The sequence below is a fragment of the Protomyctophum parallelum genome (assembly GCF_964188405.1).
Source record: "Protomyctophum parallelum genome assembly, chromosome: 8".
In the NCBI taxonomy this organism is placed as follows: Eukaryota; Metazoa; Chordata; class Actinopteri; order Myctophiformes; family Myctophidae; genus Protomyctophum; species Protomyctophum parallelum.
In genome coordinates, this window is record NC_139703.1 from 35,846,586 (window position 1) to 35,862,003 (window position 15,418).

General features: G+C 41.6%; 1 protein-coding gene across 1 annotated transcript; it reads right to left on the reverse strand.

Annotated features, from left to right (window-relative positions):
• Positions 1–1,853: 1,853 nt before the first annotated feature.
• Positions 1,854–11,889, reverse strand: tamm41 (TAM41 mitochondrial translocator assembly and maintenance homolog). Its single transcript, XM_083770477.1, has 8 exons — positions 11,502–11,889; positions 10,638–10,820; positions 9,467–9,559; positions 9,220–9,373; positions 8,778–8,923; positions 6,440–6,605; positions 3,645–3,707; positions 1,854–3,475 (listed from the first exon to the last, which is right to left on the reverse strand). The coding sequence occupies exons 1-8, from the start codon at positions 11,637–11,639 to the stop codon at positions 3,384–3,386; spliced, it is 1,035 nt and encodes a 344-aa protein (XP_083626603.1). The 5' UTR covers positions 11,640–11,889; the 3' UTR covers positions 1,854–3,383.
• Between the last annotated feature and the right edge of the window lie 3,529 nt (positions 11,890–15,418).

A 15,418-nucleotide genomic window follows, 5' to 3' on the forward strand; every position in this document is an offset into this window, starting at 1 on the left:
AGTGTATAGAAATATCCATGTTTCAAGTAATCAAGTGCACTTCCCAATTAAATAATCTTTCAAATCGACAAGCGTTACAGCCTTATTTTTGAATATTATTCAATTGTTTATAACCCTACAAAATATTGATAATAGATATTGATACATTTTATCAAAACAAAAAATATACCAAATATTTCGTTTCCAAGAGATGACGGCCATTATTAACGGCTCCCTCACCAACCTTGTCGTCACTTGCCCATGGGCAAACGAGGAGAGTTTCATGCCGTACAGGAATTCCAAGCAGACATATTTCCTGCAGCAGGGATGTTGTTCAGCAAAACGATGTTTCCCAACATCTCCCCAGAGACTGACAACTTTGGGGAGACTTTGAACTCACTGAGGCTTCACTAGTGAGGTGAATGACTGTGTCATTGGCATGGCTACAGCAAATAGGAAGTAGTTATTGCTATATTTCAATTGGCCAACAACACGACCCGTCCTTCTGGAATCTCAAAAATGAACGTTTGGCCTCCCCTCCAAGAAGTTTTAATTGCGTATAGTGAGAGAGATAGTACATGCATAAGAGAAGGACAAGGTTTTTTGGCTATTCGGAAGATTAGCAGACGAGAGAAAGGTGCAAAAAGTGTGTTTGTAGTCTGTAGTAGTGTAACCTCGCCTCACCAGGCTTTCCACCTCGGAGGAAAGCCTGGTCTCTGTTCCAAAAGTGCTGTGTGAACCGGTCTGGAACGGATGATATCGTTACGTCATGTTGTAGTATTGTTTTGTAGTCATCAGGCAGAAACAATCAAACGGAACTTCCTTTTCACTCAAACCGGAAGAACAACAATAAAAGCTCTCGTAGCCTGTAGCTTTTATTGAGAAAAATCGGTTTGAGGGAAAAGGAAGTTCCGGAAGATTGATGACTACAAAACAACACTATAACATGACGTAGCGATATCATCCGCTCCCGACAGGTTCATGAATCCGAAATGGAATAGTGCCCAGGCTAGTAGTAGTGCCACCTCACAGGGTCATGCACTGTCTGCACTCTATCAGCATCTATGCAGCCCGTACTTTGTATTCGAGGTGAGCAGTACTGCCAGTACACATACCAAACGGCATAGAGATAAGATATTCAAATTGTCCAAATTCTTGCAATTACTTCTGCGATGGATGTACAATGATCTGACCCGATGCCAGATGGGCCAGTTTGAAACTCAGGATGCAGGACTACAGTATTCATCTAGTTAACCAGAGCCAGTATTTGATACGGTCTGATATCACTTAACCCGTTTTGACCTGGGAACGAATCTACAAAATAATGTCTTCTAAATCATGACAGTTTTCTGATTCTGTCAGTCGTTCTCAAACATTTTCATGTCAAGGACCCCCAAGATTATATGTAATTGGCCACGGACCCCCATCTGAAAATATGTTGTTCCAGGGACCCCCCCAGAAGCAAAGATTTGAAAAGTTAAGAACTTTGGCTCTGAAAGAATATATATTCAAAGACATTTTCACGATTTTTCAAAAATAGCAGACCTACAAGCTCGTAGTGTGGCACTCGGTGCTGTACTATGAGCTTGTAGATCTGCTATTTTTCAATAGCTAAAGTATGACACGCTTAAAACAACACAAGGGGTTAACACTACAGCCTCAAAATGCAACCCATTTATCACAGCCTTTAAATTACAACCATACTGGCAAGTCCTGGAAAGAAAGTCTCACTTATACCTACCATAAACTAGAATACTTTGGTAAAACTCAAGTCTGACAACCTCTCACATTTAAAGAGAGTTAATCACACACCAGCATATTGTATATAGGGAAAGATGATCGGCCTGCTGGTGGCGCGATAGCAGGCCAACGTGAAAAGTGTGGCATTTATTTATTCGTGCATTGTGGTCCAGTAATGTCTGAGAGTAGCTGTTTACAGACAGATGGACGGACAGACAGACTCACAGGAGGGAAAATATAATCCCCTTGCTGCCTTCGGCCGTTCTGGCGTGGCAGGGATAAAAAAACATGCGTATCAAACGGGGGTCTGTCTGTGACCTAATGCATATTACACTGGAGGTCTTTATGAAATTATAATGTTGATTGAATTAACAGTGCGTACCGTTTTACTGAGAATATGTAGGCCTATAACCAATCAGTCCCCTTCTTATTGTGAGATGAACGGGTCAGTGTCTTGAAAGCTAGAAGGAAGGAAGTACACAAAGAACTCAGTTTAAAACAGTGTGCGTTCAGCGAAAATAGCAGATCTGCAAGCTCAACATGTCACAAGATGAGCTCTTGTAGCATCTCTGACTACATAATAACTCCTGGATGGGGATTACAAATCTGCGTTGTACTGTACAGTCATATATACATGCCTGCTAGGAGGTGTGCACCTAACGAAATGGGCCACAGTGTACTGTACAGCATGTACTGTACATACAGTACAGAATAGATAGCCTACACATGTACCGTGTTGTGGACCCTGAACAGATGCCTGGGAGGCAATGGAGCAGTAATTCTTTCTTTCTGTCTGTGTGTTCTGTTGTGCACCTGCCCAAAATGTACCCTTCCTTCCGTGAGAAATATCTGTTAAAAATGTGTCTCGTACACCAGAGTATGCTTCCAGTACACTGACTGGACTAACTATGAAAGACTGCAGACAATCTCCACGCATGGGCTGTGAATGTCTGCACTCTGCTTTTAAACAATAAACACCTGTTGGTTGTTGACAACGTTCCTCATGGGACTTCATTCACATGAGATTTCGGAACTTCTGGCATTGGCTGTGATTCACATTAAAGGAGAATTCCATGCTAGAAGGCTTTCTTTATACCTTTATTTGTAGTTGTTACATCTCCACCAAACAGGTCCAGGTGTTATTTTGTGCAAAAGCTCATTACTGGCTATTTCCCCTAATATAAGCCCTCAATGGGGGTTGGGCTTTTGTGCTAATTCACTTATTTCCATCAAAATAAGTAGTAAAGTGTGCCGCTTGGGATACTATTTACAATATGAAGAGAGGACAAAACAAATTGAGTGATGGAAATAAGCGAATTAGGGGAAATAGCCAATAATGCGCTTTTGCACAAAATAACACCTGGACCTCTTTGTTGGGGACGTAACAACTACAAATAAAGGTAAGAAAGCCTTCTAGCATGGAATTCTCCTTTAAGGGGAGTTAAAACAAGGACAAGGCTCCCAGCAGGCTACTCGAACACAGCTTGATATACATGGTCGGCGATCCCATAGGGACAATTCAACCAGAGGTTAGTGTACTGTAGTGTGCGATTGTTAAAGCAATGGCTCGTCAAGAGTTAAGGACGGAGATGCAGGTGTGTGTGTGTGTGTGTGTGTGTGTGTCTGGTGAACACAGGGAAAGTCAAAGTGCATGTCTGACACGTTCAGGACAGTTGCGAGACGGAAGGCTTCGTCCTCCATCCCTGCCACATCTTCATCAGTTTTTTGGAACTGTAGGACACAGTCTTCCACAGGCCTGGGAAGGACCACACCACATGACACCACACGTATTAATGACAGTATTGTATATGTACAGGAACACGTCAATCATTATTGTCGTCGTTTTAAAGTGAGTTCATCGAGTGGACTTTCTCAAGTTTGATGTACAGTAACATCTTAAAACTTGACGAATGCAGCAGGCTTACCGGCCGTGGCGATGCCTTTGAGGCTCTGCGTTATGCTGGAGGACTTGACGATAGATGAGATTCCTGGATAACACACACACACACACACACACAGACATTACTGGATCAGACAGACAACAAAAACAAACTCAGACATTACTTTCAGCGACTGAACCAAACTTATAATGCTATCTCAAGACACTAGCATTCTGCACGATGGCTTCCAAGCAATATGTTTACGGACTGATGATTTCTCAATACTACTATTTTACTTGTCAATATGAACATTTTGATAGGACAGATCAATTCCACTGCCATCCATCAACCAGACTACCCAGCGTTCTTTTTTGTAACTGTATGACAACTTCACAGTTGAGGTCCTAGGGGAGCCTGTAATAAAATACCTTGAATCATTATCCATCCCGGCCTGCCTCCCTCACTCACTCCCCTCCATCGAACTATCCATCGATCTACCGTCCCATTCATCTCTACCCACCATCCATCTTTTATTTTTTATTTATCCTACAACTTTGCAACCCATTTTGTCACCCAATGTCAAATATCTAATGTAATCCTGGGCGCTACACATGCATGAGGAATCCAAGCTGCTTCTTTTCACCTGACAGGGGGGAGTTTCCTCAGGTGGACGTAGCACGTGGAAGGAACACGTTATTCCAACCAGTTCCTTTCCATCAGGCGCCCCGGCTGGTGGCCAGGGGGAGGTAGTTTTAGAGACGAGTATTACTGCATGTTTTTTGTGAGGGTATACCTACCCTAGGGGACACGGGGAGAACATGCCAACTCTACACAGAAGGGCCCTTTTGCCAACCCTCGCCTCGGTTATGGGCACTGATGACGTGGAGGAGGGAACAGTAGTGCTGTCGCTGTGTTGTGACAGCACTACTGACTATGCCAACCTTGCCATCGTACCATTGCTCTCTCCTATCCATCTGCATGCTCACCATCAAGCTATCCGTCTTGGCACTCATTCACCCTTACATTCCTCTGTTGACAGCTCTAGGCGACACCCAATAATGAGCCTGTGCCACTTGCAGTCGCCACCTGTTCAAACTCTACACTCCTTTCCTGGTCTTGGAATGACCTACAGACCAGACCCTAACTGGCTGCTGTGATTCCCCTAGTGAGCTTTAAAAGGATTGCCATTGGGCGCACTTCCCAAACACTGCATCTGCTTTGACAAATATGTCAATATCTGCAATATCTGCTTTTTAGTTTACTAGCAAAGTCCGTTGCTTAGTTTTTATTTATTAGTCTTTATTGGTTACTAGACATTTCTGTTCTCCCTTTGATCTTCTTCGGTAGTGGGTACTGTATTTATGAGCATTGTATGTTTGTATGTATGTTTTTGTTGTGTATTTTTTGTTACTGGCAGAGCCGTTTATTGTGCCTCTTCTCTTGGCCAGTTCACACTGTGTAAATGAGACTTCAGTCTCAATGTGGTTTTTACTGGTTAAATAAAGGTTAAATAAATAAATAAACTTATTTTCCTTCATCCGTTGAGTCATCTTTCTATCCGCCTATCAATCATCCATGCGAGCTTGTAGATCGGCTATTTTCAGCACGAAACCTAGTGTCAAATCAGGCATCGCGGTGCCATCAAGTCACCGCCAAAATGCATTTTAGTGGACTAAATCAACTGTAGATTTAGTCGACTAAAATCTGATGATATTTATTTGACTAAAACTAGGCTAACACTAAAAACATTCCAGATGACTAGAATATGACTAAAATGGTAAAATCGTATTCAAAAGACTGACAAAGAACGGACAAAACAAACGCTGCGATCGGTCCGTATACATGACTGCCTGCCTAAATTTGTCCCAAACCACCCCCCTAAGGTCTTCCACTGCTGGCCTGCTCGCTTTGCCTAAAAGAAATGGCAACAAAAAAATACGGTGAAGCAGCTTTTTGCTTCTACAGGCCGACGGTGTGGAACAACCTTCGACAGGCAGCCTCTGTAGACATTTTTAAAGCACAGCTCAAGACCCACTTCTACACTCTTGCTTTTAATTGATCTTTTAATTATTTTTGTTATTAATGTCCTCACTGTATTGCATTACTGCTATTATTTGTTTTTTGCCTTGCTTTTCTTTCTTTCTCCATTGCTCTGTAAGGCACTTTAAGCTGCATTTCATGTCATGAAAGGTGCTATACAAACAAGTAGGACGCGCAAACGCGGGAAGCGAACGCAGCTCGTTTGTGTGTGTGTGTGTGCGTGTGCATGCTACAGCTGCGCCCTCTGGTGGCGGGCGGGTGGTGTCACAGCGGAACAGACACACAGACAGACAGACACACACAGACAGACAGACACGATCTGCAGGGTCTCATAGTTAGTGCTCATTGCATTCGCAATCACTGCGTTCGCAATAAAGTTTTATTATTATTATTAGTGATGCACAGACAGAAAATCAGCAGAAAATATATCACCGAATAGTGTATGCAATTAATGCATTCAAAAGAGCTGATTGACACAGGGGTGAAAAATGGGTTACAAAATCGTGGGATAAAAATATATATAAAAAAGAAAAGAAAAGAGCTGAATAAATGTTTTCTGGGCCCATAATAGTGATCATTATTTAAGTTAACTTTTACATAAACATTTATTTTGCCATAAATCAGGTAGCTTTAAGGTACGGCCATGACAGCAATGGTAGGAAAAAAGATAATATAATATAATATAATAATATAATATAATATAATAATATCAATCATTCAGTTTTAAGCCAACTGTTTCCTATATTCGGTATTGGCCAAGAATTTCCCTTTCGGTGCATCCCTAATTATTATTAATATACCTTGCTGTACGACGGCGCCACAGTCCGGGTCTTGCGCCACCTGCAGGAGGATCTCCTCCACGTCGCGGTTCTTCCCCGGAGGGTCCACGAGCCTTGTGATCCTCTGCTGGAGGGTCCGGGGCAGCGCCATCAGCTGGATGAACTGGCCCTCGGGGCTCTTGTCCACCTGCCAGGTTATGATGCACAAACAAACAAACAACAATAACATTAACTGCATTCTGGACGGGAAGGAACCCCTGTTGGTGTTTTTTTGTTTTAAGCATTATGTTATACTTTTAGCTATTGAAAAATAGATCTACAGGCTTATAGTGCGTCACCGAGTGCCACGCTACGAGCTTGTAGCTATTTATTTTTGTAATCGTGAAAATGTGCGCACAAATCTTTTATGATATAGAAACATGAGGTATTTCAGAAAACTGTCGGGATTTTGAAGACATTATTTAAATTTCAATGTCAGGCCTAAATGGGTTAACCTTCAATATTAAACTCATGTGAACTGATTCATTGCAATTTTTGTATGCGCGATCAGACACACGTGATTGATAATATGTGCTCATTCTCTATTCTCTCTCAGGCCAATCTGGTACACTTTTCCCTTGAGATTCGTACTCCCTTTTCTGTGGAAGTTCTTGATGCCCCGACCTCCCACATAACTGACTGACAACATCGACATGTCATCATTACAATGTATTTGGTTCTGGCTCTGGGTTCAAGGATATACACATGAGCATATTGTTCCAGGCCAGTGTGATGCTGGGGGAGGTGAGCATTGTATTTGTCTCTGTGTGGCAGCCACGGGAGTGGCAATAATGGCAGAGAGAGAGAGAGAGAGAGAGAGCAAACACAAATGAAACCTTATCCCTGCCCTGGAAGACAAGAGGAGCGTCCGTACCTGTCCTGAAGGCATACACACTCTCACAGATACACACCCAAATTCTATGCATGTGCCAGTTAAAATGCTAATCATAGAGTAGAGAGTTGCGCCAAGGGAGTCACACACCCTATTTAAAACTAATAGTATGATGAAAGAATATGCCCTGTCCTGCTCCGTACAATGAGTTACTGGAGTAGGATCCGATTTTACAGGATTTCGGATTGTGGGATTTAATTTTACCAAGTTGAAAAAAGGTTTCCAAAAAAACTGGTCTCTGAAAGGCGTAACCTTTGGACAGTTGATTAAGTTGATTAACAAGTCGATTAACAGCTTGAATGCCTACAATTTACGGCCGTCTTTGAGGCTAGACTGCCTATGTTTAAAGTTACCGTTGCTCAGTTACTCAGCACCGATCGCTGAGTTGCTTGTCATGAAAATCCACTTTAAAACGGTGTAATCGCTGTGATACTTTTACTTTCCCACCACCGTGTGTGTGTGACCGAGCCCCATAGGCTCAATGTGTGAATAGAAAGACCGGGTCATTGTTCACTGCGGGTGTGTTGGTTGGACGTTTCGACGGGACTGCCGCGAAGCTGAAAGAAAGCGAAACTTGTAAAGAAGCCAAAGATAGAGGAGCTCTCGGAGCTAGGACACACAACGGAGGCTTATTGTCAGATGTTAGAATGAGTGACATATGAATCCTGAATCTGTCAATTGGATACTACAGCAGACGGTCTCCTCGGGGCAATGGGATCATTTTACTCATGTGGCTAATGCTATCAACTATAAACTGCCAGAAAAGGTACAAATTTTCTCAAAAGAGGCTGAAAATATATATTTTTTACTTGTGTATTAAACCTGTTCTCAAATTGATTTAAAGATTTTGCACTTTTCGCGTCCAAAATAGCAGTCATAACATGGGTAATCGGTAAGTGGTGCATTCAATTAATCGATATGGCAATATATTGATCGAACATCCGGACGATAGGTGAATCGATCGAGAGGCTGCTGTATCGATATGGCAATAAACTGAACGAATTATGTGGGTGACGCAGTGTTGACAAATGTGCCTCTGTTTAACGTTATCAAAGCCCCCCTTGCAAGTTGCAATGCACTCCCTTCCCAGACCCCTTGTTAGGATGTTTAGACATTATATTTTAATTTAAAGATCTCTGTGAGCCTGAAAGTGTTTAATGTATTTGTGCAACATGTTCAATATTTTGAATAAACGTATAATCGCTATATATCGATACATATAATATTGTGGCCTCTGTATCATGATACATATCTATCGTGAGATTGCAAGCAATAGCCACCAAATTTTGATTGGCCAGAATGAGATGATTTACGATGATAAGATCACCTCTCACTTCACACGGGTGTGATTTTATTAAACAGAAAAAGCATTTTCAGGTCTGGATACTGTGTGTGTGTGTGTGTGTGTGTGTGTGTGTGTGTGTTTACCTCTAGTTTCCCCTGCTGAGGCTTGTAGACCACCTGAGGGCAGTCCTGTAAGATGTTGCTGTACAGGATCCGGAAATGCTCTATGTTGTCGTTGACGATGTTGGCCACCTTGGACTTATCCTCTCCGATCACCATCCTGAAATCCCCTTATTAGGAAAAGTATGGAACAAAAGATTTATGGGAGCACACAGTGAGCCGAAAATAAGCCTGGTTCGATTACCGAGCGGGAACCGATGTCACGTACCAAAACGCATCCCAAAACGCAGTTAGTTAGGGACGCAATAAAACAACGACCTCTGCATTCACGGGATGCACTACTGTACTGTTTTAGGGGCTGGCCAAAGCATTTCCGGGGGTCCGCAGCAAAAAGAAAAAACCTTCTCTCTCGCACACATGCTCAGAAGGCGAGAATAAAATGTCCTGGTTCTGTGGGTCTAGTCACCTGCGTAGGAGAGACCGGCAATCTGCAGGAACAGGTCTTCTTCCGTAAAGCTCTCCGGCAGCATGAGGAACGACGCGATCACGGCACTTTTCAGATTGCCCACCAGGGCGGCGCGCAGCTTCCCGTTGTTGTCACTCTGCATCAGCATCTTCACCTGCAACCAGGACATAAATACCAGTGTTGTTTTTGTGCAGCACATTTTGATTTTAGTTTGAGTCATAGTCTCTTCCAGTAAATATGTACTTACAGGTTTGTGCAGTCGCCCAGCAACGTACATGGTCTTCCAGTGCATCAGGTCATCAATCAGAGTCTCTGTGCTAATTACGCCATATTTGATTACCTGGGATGATGAAAGGAAAACTGAGGAGATCACAATTTTGCCATTTTGAAATATTATGCTGGTTCATTGTGGAATCAATTCACCTATAGCTAAGACACGGTCTCTCCCACTTAGACACTCCCACTTGAACACTTTCCAGCCGGGCTCATTCATTGTATGTAAATATACGGATTTTACACATTACTGGTTCATTTTTGGAACCAGACCTTAAAAATCTCTTCCAAATCCAACAAGGCCTGCCATATGCACTGGAAAAATATATGTGCATGGCATTTCTATTTTAAAACAATATTTTATAGGAAAACTATTGGTGGAGAGGTTTGTCTAACCCATGTTATGCTTAGCTGTGATTGGACCATAGCAGTTTGGGAAGGGGCTTAGCTATAGGTCAATTAAGGTTGGTACGGTCCAGTGGGAGGGGCTTAGCCTATAAGTAGGGAGACCTGACACTGCCAGACTTCAGTGAGTCAACGTAGGACTGTGGAGGTGCAAGGACCTGGGGGCCTATCTGTCCAGTAATATTATGTAGATACTTTTGTTCATGTTCGTCACTGTGTGAATGAAGTAAAACACTTCTCTGCAACAAGTACTCCTTTTCAGTATTTTCCAGTTTTAGGCAGTTTTTTCTACGACCCACACTAGGTCAAAGTGTGACACACTCGGAATGAAACCAAGTGTGTCCCCCGTAGTAAAAGAAAATCTCAATCGAGGTCAGTGAATGTTTTTTGTATTGAACAGTAACCTCGCCTCACCAGGCTTTCCACCTCTGAGGAAAGCCTGGTCTCTGTTCCGTGTGAACCGGTCTGGAACGGATGATATCGTTAAGTCATGTTGCAGCATTGTTTTGTAGTCGTCAGGCAGGAACAATCAAACGGAACTTCCTTTTCCCTCAAACCGGAAGAATAACAATAAAAGCTCTCGTAGCCTGTAGCTTTTATTGAGAAAAAGGAAGTTCCGGAAGATTGATTACTACAAAACAATACTACAACATGACGTAGCGATATCATCCGCTCCCACCCGGATCATGAACCCGAAATGGAATGCTGCCCAGGCTAATTGAGCAGTATCTGTGATTTACCCTTCCATCCACCGGTACAAGAGTGTTGTAGTACACTCCGGCCCCACGGTCACTCTGAATGGAGCTGATCTTTCTGGGTCCCAGCATCTTGAGAACGGAGTAGTGTTTACGGTTCTGCAGCAGGTTCATGGTATGCCAGGTCACAGGGTCGTCCACCGTAAACACAAAGTCCAGCATGTTTTTCTGAGAGGTGGAGAAAAGAACACTTTTAGGCCTGACGTTGAAATTAAAAATATATATATTTTAAATTCTGACAGTTTTCTGAAATACCTATTTTTCTATATCAGTGGTGCTCAATATTTCATGTCAAGAACCCCAAAAATGATATGTAATTGGCCACCGACCCCCATCTGAAAATATGGTATTCCAGGAACCCCCTAGCCCAAACATTTATAACCTACGAAAATCTAAATGTTTGGGCTAGGAACCCCCCAGAAGCAAAGATTTGAGTTAAAAACGTTCGCTCTGAAAGAATTTCTTATGGGGGGTCCCTGGCATATCTTTTTTCAAATGGGGCTCATTAGTGTCAATTTGGGGGTCCTTGACATGAAAAAGTTTGGGAACCACTGAAATAGAACACTGACTTTGAAGCTTAGTTACTGCAGTTAGGGCAGTATATAGTTTTGCTATGGCCTTTATATTGTTGTCCAACTGCCTGTCATTGATTGAAATATGTATTAATAGTTTGCACTTTGCAGAATTACAGTACATTTCAAGCACAACTCAATACAAAGACTGAGTGGACGACCCAATAAATAAAGCATTACACTCGTTTACAAGAGGGTCCACCCTGTTCAATTCATCTAAACATTTAGAGACGGTACAAATAGACACTTCTATATAGCCAAAGATGATTGTCTTTACCCCCATCTGTCCCTGAGTGGTCCCATGCTGTTTGAAAACACCGGAGCCGTAGGCGAAAGCTAGACTAATGTCCTGGGGAAACTGAGACAAGATCCTCCGGTAAAACACGCCCGTGTTCTGCAACGCTGGAAGAGTCATCTTGACATTGGCTCTGCTGACCGTTATACCTACCTAGATACTTTAATTATAGCTATACAGACGATCAAACACACCAGAACACGTTATTAGTCCAGATTAAACCCAAAGTAAAGTTAAAAAACTGTATTAGAGACCAATAAGGGGGGGCTCCATAAACCTCCAATATCAATTGTTGTGGTGTTGTTGTTGTTGTAGTAGCCGCGTGCATTCGGTCATCTGTTCTCAAATATATAAATCTATGGTCCCCGTGTTGTCCTGCAGTTCACGTCGACGTCAATGTGCGTCACAAATATGCGCCACAATCTGTGAGTTCATGGGAGTTTGAGTTTAACATACATGTACAGTTTCTTTTAACATTTTGACTGCTGTGTATTCTATTCTGTGTATACATGGTGTACCGTATTTATTCATTGTTGTGTAACTTGTGTTAGTTGTTGATGCGATGCAATTTAATGCTCGATATTGTAGCAGGCAGAGAGAGAGACCGCTTAAACTATTTTAGAGTGCACTGCATGGTCACGTTCTAATGTATCCAGTAGAGGGCGGTATCGCATCTGATTTAAGTGGCAACAAAGCTGAGGGATTTGTTGATTGAAATATTTATTAACAGTTTGCAGAATTACAGTACATTTCAAGCACAACTCAATACAAACAAAGACTGTTAACTGTGAGTGGACGACCCATTAAAGCATTACACTTGTTTACAAGAGGGTCCACCTTGTTAAATTATTGCTAAGCTCTCCCTACATTTCTATTTATATAGGGTACTACTGGGTGCTTGTTACACTGTCACATTGATACCCAACTGGATGCGTGTCACAATGATACCCATATATGGGGCGTTGACCTGATCTCTGTTGTCTCCATATATGGAGCTCTAGGTGAAAGCATATATTTTAATGTAGGCCTACGACACATCAGTGTTTTTGTCGACTAAAACTAAGACGAAAAATGTTCGTCAATTACCTTTTTTCACTGACAAACTAAATGAAAACTAAGCTACGATGACAAAAACTAAGACTAAATATACTGACAATTTCGTCAACAAATAAAAACTAGAACTGCACTCTGTCGAGTACTTGCTTGTTGCACACTAGTAGGCCATAAATGGCCAACTAGTGCGCAAGCAGAGCGCGCAAGTCCTTTCGACCGCTGTAAACTGTCAAATCTCAGTATCTCTGTGAAGGAACGTTTGAAATGTATAATTTTTAGATGTAACTATTTGCTACCTACCTACTTTATGCATATAAACACCTAGTATTATTAAGTATGATTCAAGTTTCTATCTATATAAGTTTGGGTGAAGAGCTAGTCATACATATACACATTAGGCCTAGGCCTATACGCTCTCAATTAGGGATTTTCCCAGAGGTTAATTTCACTGATGTGTACAACCTTCATTCAAATAGTTTAATTTGTATTGGAGTGTGCCGAAGCTTGAACAATAAGTTAATTGCGGACCGCTACAGATAAACTGTGGATATTATTCTACCAATAAGGACCCAGGCCAAATGCCATTGCGCAGTAGCCTACACCAACAAGTCTATGCGTTGGCATGTAAAACTATATCGTGCTGTATTTTGCTTTCCATTTCATGGTCATGGTCATGTGAGGAGAGAGAGAGAGAGAGAGAGAGAGAGAGAGAGAGAGAGAGAGAGAGAGAGAGAGAGAGAGAGAGAGAGAGAGAGAGAGAGAGAGAGAGAGAGAGAGAGAGAGAAAAATAAGTAATTAAATAACATCAAAAAGTTATCTAAATGGATAAATGCTATTCACTGGAGTGAATATTCTATTATATTCTAAAAACGACTTATAGATCCTAAAGCCTTGTTTATACTTCACTGTGCAACGGTCCTATGCTGGACAATAGCAGATATTATGCAAACTCACAGCACATCTCATTCAAGACACTGAACTTGCAGATCTGCCATTTTTGAACACACTATAAAGTTAACCATTTATCATGCTGCTCTACGTGGCACTGCATTCTGTGACATTAAACCAAATGGCATTTTCCACTCTATGACACTACTGTTCTACATTTTTGTCTAATAAAATAGGCTATTAATTTAATCAATCAAACTGCATTAACTAACAGAGATACTACTAACCAAGCTATCCATGTCAACATGCTCTATAGGAGTCTCAATAACAGGTATAAGTAACGTTTAATGTTTAGTAATGTTTAATGTAGCAGAAGAGGCCATTCATTGAACAGAGTTTTGCACAATTTTAACATCCCAGATCGATTGAAATATGAATCTACTGTGCTGTGCTACACCATGATAATATTAAGAGTACAATAACATTCCATTGTGAATAAAAACCTATTAACCACAGTGTAATGCTAAAGGTTTCATCACAGGGCTGTCTGCTTCATGTAATATCATTAAAAGTGTTGTTGGTGACAGTTATATGAGTTGGAAGCATTAAGACCCATTTTAACCCTCAATGGCTTCCTTTCTGACAAATAACGTTATTGTAAAAAAAAAAAAAAGATTCACGGAAGCGGATGGGACCAAGGGACCCGGATGTAACGTAAGAGGACTACAATAGATTCGCGGTTAAATCTCGCGGGCGTGGCCTCACACCGGAAGGAAGTGCCGCCGCCCTCAAATACGGAAGAGACGCGTGGAGGTAGGTTTGGTCAGTGTTTGTTTGGAACGTGCCACGTCACCATCGCGGGTCCGTCTTCGGAGCAAGTAAGTGATTAAATGTTATTTAATACTTAACGCTGTTGTTGTTTGTGTGTTCAAACGTCTATCACTTGAAGTTACTTGTTATGATGTTTATATATGATGTTTGTACGAAACTGTAACTGTGTACAAAGAGGCTCTACGCACGCCAAAGTCCTTGTGGCAGTGCCGGCATATTCCTGTCTTACCTGCTGTCCTAATAAATATTGGTACTCTAGCTATTGGTGTGTGCGGCCACCTTCTTGTTTATTCAAGATCTCCTGTACGAAACTGTAAAACAGTGTTTCAGTAGCCGAATGGTTAGTGTCGAAGGTTTATAAACAACTATGCCCGGCCTCAATGTTTACTAACCGTCGACAGTACCCACTCGACTACCGAAACACGGCTTTAAAGAGTAGTATTTACATATCTAAACACAACAAGTAACTTCAAAAGTGATAACATGTTTGAGCCACGGACCACCATTTCACATTAATAGACTCTCACAATGGTGGTCAGTGGCTCAAATGGGTCTGAGAGACTAGATGGCCTCAAATGGTGGTCCGTGGCTCAAACACTGAATAAATAATCGACTAGAGGTGAAAATAGTATTGTTTGGTAGGTAAAAGGACAAACGTTCTGTGAAAATTGGCACGAAGCAACAAACATTCTTTGAAATTGGTGGGAAACGATCCCGGGCACTCATGTTAACAAAGCTCAGTCACTAACCACTATGCTACAATCAGCATTATATAATCAAATGATCAAAAGTAGCAATCTTCTACATTCTCTAATTGTGTAGTTTTTTTGGAAATTAAGCAGATGCTTAACAACAATTGAACTATTGAGAGTGTAAAGATCTACTATTGGGGTCAATTTGGTTACCTAAATTAAATTGCTCTGTATTGTGACAGTAATCATTGCTATAGTGTGTGTTCAGTAACAGTGTTAAATAGCTCTATAGTGTGACAGTAATCATTGCTATAGTGTGTGTTCAGTAACAGTGTTAAATAGCTCTATATTGTGACAGTAATCATTGCTATAGTGTGTGTGTTCAGTAACAGTGTTAAATAGCTCTATATTGTGACAGTAATCATTGCTATAGTG

Excerpts from the sequence above, each read along its gene's own strand:
- tamm41 (XM_083770477.1), bottom strand. The coding sequence starts at position 11,639 with ATGACTCTTCCAGCGTTGCAGAACACGGGCGTGTTTTACCGGAGGATC. Across the intron at positions 10,821-11,501 it reads CCACTCAGGGACAGATGGGG|AAAAACATGCTGGACTTTGT; the intron begins GTAAAGACAATC and ends TCCACCTCTCAG. Across the intron at positions 9,560-10,637 it reads TTGTACCGGTGGATGGAAGG|GTAATCAAATATGGCGTAAT; the intron begins GTAAATCACAGA and ends TCATCATCCCAG.